This window comes from Periophthalmus magnuspinnatus, chromosome 14 (genome assembly GCF_009829125.3).
Source record: "Periophthalmus magnuspinnatus isolate fPerMag1 chromosome 14, fPerMag1.2.pri, whole genome shotgun sequence".
Classification (NCBI taxonomy): Eukaryota; Metazoa; Chordata; class Actinopteri; order Gobiiformes; family Gobiidae; genus Periophthalmus; species Periophthalmus magnuspinnatus.
In genome coordinates, this window is record NC_047139.1 from 8,424,219 (window position 1) to 8,429,640 (window position 5,422).

Sequence of the window (5,422 nt, forward strand, 5' to 3'; positions counted from 1 at the left end):
GCTTATCCGGGGCCGGGTCACGGGGGCAGCAGTCTAAGCAGGGACTCCCAAACTTCCCTCACCCCAGACACGTCCTCCAGCTCCTCCGATGTTGTCTTTCATTACAACTGATTCACAAATGGGACAACATCCAAGAGCTTCACAACATTATTTTTAATCAAATGAAGAAAATGTGTTTAAAGTGAAAGTGAAATTAAAATATTTTGTAAAAAACAGCTCACGATGGCGTAACATTGTAGTATTTAAATACAGAAGTGCACTTTAATATTATTATCTAAACGTTTAGTCCGACCCACCTAAAACATGTGAATCAATTACATTTCTATTCATGATTTTTTTGCAACATAAAGTGTCAATTTGACGTGCTGGTCCCTGAAAACAAAATACTGCATAGCTGTCTACATTCAATTGTCTAAAACGGTGAAGACACATGCTCAGATAATGGAGTTTGATAAATGAGACATAAAATAAAACGTTAACTTAAAACTTTAAACGTAAATATAAAAAATAGTTGGTGTTGATTGTATGTAGCATATTTCTTGAGTATATTCCTTCTATTTCTTCATGGTATTTTGAAGGAGTCTTTTATCCACTGGTCCCGAGAGTTATGGCTGAGAGGAGGGAGAGACAGAGGTGTGGTGGTGCGGGGAGGTTGGGACAGCTCTTCTTCCTCCTCTCCTCCCTCCTCTTCCTCATCGTCGGAGTACACGTTTTCGGTGCTGAACGAGCCCTCGTGGAGCATAGAGGAGCCCTTGTACTCCTGGATGGACTCGTGAAGGGACCAGAGTTGACAAAGGAGGGACATGTCCAGCTGACGCAGACCCACCTGTGGACAAGAGAGAGAGAAATCACCAAATAAATAAATAAATAATGGTCTTGGGGCACAATTATATGGTCAATTAAAATGTTATTACAGGGTGTCCATAAAGTCTCTTCACAATAAAAAAATACAAAAGCAATTGATAAGTTATATTAATCAGACTTGTTCAATTGTACTCATTGGTTTCCTTAGTTTTTTTTTTACCTCATTTAATACACCTTTATCATTTGGCTTGATTGTTTGTAGGAGTTGCACTTTGTCAGCGTACAATCCCAAGTTCTTGCGTAGGACCTTGTGCGCTGTCGAACGTGATACCTCTCAATGTCTGGCAGCATTGCGAATTAAAAGTTTTCTCTTACATGATCGATGTTTTCCTCAGATGTTCTCAGTCGCCCACTTCTCTTTCTATCTAACACTGTCCCTGTCTCCATAAATTTCTTGTGCGATTCACAAATTGACGCACGTGATGGTGGATCTCTTCTTTGTTCTGTAGTTTCGTTGATTCTGCCTCAATCAACCATGATACACATTGTGCCTTCTCTCGAGGTGTAGCCTTTTCTTAGGGGTTCATTCAAAAGCATGCCTCTTGAATCAACAGGATGCCTGACATACAAAACCGCAATGTGATTAAAAACTTTTACAACCACCAAGTACAATAGAACAAATCTAATTAATATACTGTAGTTTATCAATTGCCTTTGTAATAAAATAAAATAAAATGTCTAGAGGCTTTATGGACACCCTGTGAATTAGTAAATTAGTATATTACTTAACCTAAACAGTAATTATCGTCATCTTCTTGTGTTGAGAGTTTGCACTTCACTGTTATTGGTTAAATCCACCTGTCACTCACACTGAGGAGAACATTGACCAGCAAATGGAGTGGGTGGGGTAAAGTACAGTCATGTATTTGAACACAGAGAAGCATCAAACAGGAAAATACTCTGAGTCAATGAAATCCCCACATTTGTACATCCATTTGTACTTTCCATGTGTTTTGTAAATCGAAATAAATAAATGAAAGTAACAGGTGGAGTACAACAAAGTATAATGCAAACAAGACAGATTTTAGTCTATAGAACTTTCTCTTACAGACAATAATCGAGTGACTTCCTTATAGAGGGACTTTCAGTGATATCTTGCAAGTAAGCTTTGACCTAAATACTCCAGGGGTGACCTACTTTTAACACTATGATTTGGGCGTAGAGTCATTCATAAAAAAGTACTTGTAGACAGTAGAAAACACGTCTAAATAAACACACTGCCAAACTTAAGTCCAGTCAGATTTCAGAATACCTCTATAGTCATAACCTACTGTAGTGTAAACAGACTTATATTCGTGCGTAAAAGTACCATTTCTTTCCGGAGCAGAGCCAGCGCTGCGTCCAGCCCTCCTCTCTTCCCCGGCGGCTGTCGCGCTGCGTCGGTGCCGCTCCGGGACATGTCGGCTTGGATACGGGCCCTCTTGGCGTGTACCCGCTCCATGTCCCTCCACGAGCCGCCGCTGGAGTTCAGGATCCCGCTGAGGCCTTTGGGCAGAGGCGGCAGACCCTCCAGCGACAGCACACCGCCCGCCGTGGGACAGTTCCCGTTCATCCCGAGGAGCTGCGGCGCTTTGTGGCGACTGCACGAGTTTACTGCATACAGACGAATGCTTTTATAGTTTTGTCAGTGAATGCACATCATGTTTTCTTTTATATGAGTCTTCCTGGCTTTGTTTTGCTTCCTTTCCTCTTCCTTTGTGTCTGACTTTCTTAGCTCCGCCCGTCACTGAACGCACCACGCCCCTGTACAGTGGAAGAGGGACCATATGGAAAACATAAAGAGGATGTGTCTGGTTACTTTGGAAACGTTTCAGCCCCACGTTGTTATAATGCAAGTACTATAAGAGCTCTCGAACATCATCACATCAATCATTTACAATAACCTTCTGAGGTTTATGGCATGAAAACCTTATCGACCTGAAGAACCAATAAAAACAGTGAGAACATGTGAGCTGGAGCATTTATAAAAGGTGAACATCTAATTCATTCAGCGATATCCTTGTGCAAAGAAAATGTTTATAGTTTATTTACAATACAAATCAAAATGGAGTCTTGAGAAAACAGGCTGACAAAGTGGAGGAATGCAGGAACAACTGTTGAAATGCTATAGGTAACGCTTATAAAGACCAATAAGACATAACATTTAACTTTAATTTATTAATTGCTGTTTGCTTGATCAAGGCAATATCCTTACGTCAGTTTTATTGAGTACTTGTAATAAAAATGTACAATGTATAGGTCCAACAGTTGTAACATGTTTTTCAAGAAGTGAGAACAAAAAAAAATTAAGGTATCATTACAATATCAGATTTTCAGAAGTGCAATTTTACTTTAGGAAGTTTGAACGTGAATCCCATTTAAATCCCTTCACAAGTGCTCACTATTCAATTGCAATATTCGAGGGCCTGTTGATATTAATCATATTTTTTACACATTATGTTGTTTTGATACTTGTTTTACAGTCACATGAGCAAATCAATCCGGGTAATATATTACTCTATATATGTTGTGAAAGAGAGTAAGGCTTTACCCACAACTGTTGAATCCAAGTATCAATCGAGCTTCAAGACTAAATTACAAGTCCTAAACTCCTGCAAATGTGTTTATTTGTATTAGATTCTAATAATAATTGTAATTCAATTAGTACACTTTGGGGCAGTCATAGTGCAGCTGTTTTATAGTAAATGTCAAGCAAACCGCACTTGGCATATACTTAATAATTTTCATATTCGGCCATTCCCAACGCATCTAAATCAGTCCACAAAGCCGTCACTATTTGAATGACAGTGACAAATAGAAAGAGCATTTTACTTTCAGTCCATAGTGGTCACTGGCTGAGCTCTCGAAGTGTGCGCAGCGAGTTTGCACAGCTGGAGATGAGGCTGCAAAGCTGGATACTGGTCTCGAGGGAAGCCGAAGTCTGGAGCTGATTGGTGGCCCAACGCAATTTAGTAAGAACAGCCTCCTCCGCGTCCTGCAGCACGGGTCGCAGGACTGTGTTCTGTGGGATGACTACTGGGCGGGTGGGAGCCAGGACAGGAGCTGAAGGAGGCGTGGAGAGATTGGGCACAGATGGAACAGGGGCAGGAGGCAAGACAGCTCTCCCCCCAGCAGCGGCCCCCTCACAGTGCTCCGGACGCGGCTGAGGGACTGAAGAGGCACTGTTAGCCTCAGGTGTTTGGGGCGGTGCAGGGGATTGAGACGCTAACTGCCGCTCTCTCACCTGGGACAGTGCTGCCTGAGCATTAAGAGCTGAAAACAAAGAAAAGATGCAGAAGTGGGTAAAATGAGAGTATGCAGCTTGATATTAATATAAACAGAGTAAGTGTATTCTCACCAGGATTATCCTTGTCAATGTCAGAGTCCAGCTCCTGACAAGAAACACAGTAGTTCTTCTGTTGCCTGTCCTGCAGAAGTATAGTCTAAAATAGAGCAGATGCATGTTAACATTAAACATGTTAACAAATTTTGTGAAATGATGGCATGACAATAGTTCAAACCTTTATTTTTGAAAAGCCTGCATACAAGACAAGAGCTACAACTGCAAAATGCCTGGCAAATATTATGATTTCAATGAGATTTGTATAAATGTGGAAGAAGACTTAACTATGAACTGCATTTTAGAACATGTCTGTAGTGGTTTATACAACACAATAAGCAGTTTTTGTTGAAGTTTTGTTATTTATAGAGGGAACTGATTGCGATGAATTGTGTGTAAATTGTACAGTTTTCTATACAACCACTTAGGGGCATAATAACTGTGGAAAACATTTATTTTTCGCCCAGTCTCCTGTCACTTACCCCACATGCGTCGCAGCAGTCCCCCAGCATTTTGTACCCTTTAAGCAGGTAGCCTCCCATCAGTTTGCTGATTTTATCCTGTCTCTCTCTGCGCGCCTGGATCACCTTCATGTCCGCTTCAGACGGAGGCTCCCACTCAAAGTCATCATCTGTACAATTATTAAAATATACTGTCAATATTATCAGACATGCACAACAGAAACCATTAGGTAAGTAGATGCATCCAATATGTCGAATATAACGACACATTTTCCGCATTATTACGCTTACTTTACATTCTACTTGTAAAGATAAAATACAGTTTTGTTGCTTTTTAGCGGTGATACTGTGCACATGCTAACTGTGCTAACGTTTGGCTCACGCTGTCAATAATTTAACAAACATTTTACTGATCAAACCGTTTTTATTTTAAGAAGTATTTTAATAAACATAAGTATAGTGGTAGAAAGAACATATGTATGAAAGCATAGATATAAGCAAAGTGGTTTAATTGCAATAAAAGTTTACAAACCTCCATTCAGAGCCATGTTGCTGCTGCTGTGAGGCACGTTTTGCGTGATGGCGTCAGAGGCGACGTTTTTCTTCGTTTTGACAGACGGCGGTTTTCTGACAATGCTGCCCTCTGCTGTTGCCAAGTGATATTACGGTGTATGTGTTAAAGGATCCTTGTGCATTACATAAAGGAATGAGTGTTGCTTTTGGCATTTTGTCCAAACTGAGCTCTTTTTATAATTATTTTTGAATTTATTTATTTATT

At 40.4% G+C, this 5,422-nt stretch overlaps 2 protein-coding genes across 2 annotated transcripts; both read right to left on the reverse strand.

Moving 5' to 3' along the window:
• Positions 1–222: 222 nt before the first annotated feature.
• Positions 223–2,571, reverse strand: fam89b (family with sequence similarity 89 member B). Its single transcript, XM_033978080.2, has 2 exons — positions 2,174–2,571; positions 223–826 (listed from the first exon to the last, which is right to left on the reverse strand). The coding sequence occupies exons 1-2, from the start codon at positions 2,414–2,416 to the stop codon at positions 563–565; spliced, it is 507 nt and encodes a 168-aa protein (XP_033833971.1). The 5' UTR covers positions 2,417–2,571; the 3' UTR covers positions 223–562.
• Positions 2,572–3,537: 966 nt separating this feature from the next.
• znrd2 (zinc ribbon domain containing 2) lies at positions 3,538–5,219 on the reverse strand. The gene is made up of 4 exons (XM_033978079.2): positions 5,177–5,219; positions 4,666–4,814; positions 4,202–4,286; positions 3,538–4,116 (listed from the first exon to the last, which is right to left on the reverse strand). Exons 1-4 carry the CDS (start codon positions 5,190–5,192, stop codon positions 3,692–3,694), a joined length of 675 nt encoding a protein of 224 aa, XP_033833970.1. The 5' UTR covers positions 5,193–5,219; the 3' UTR covers positions 3,538–3,691.
• Between the last annotated feature and the right edge of the window lie 203 nt (positions 5,220–5,422).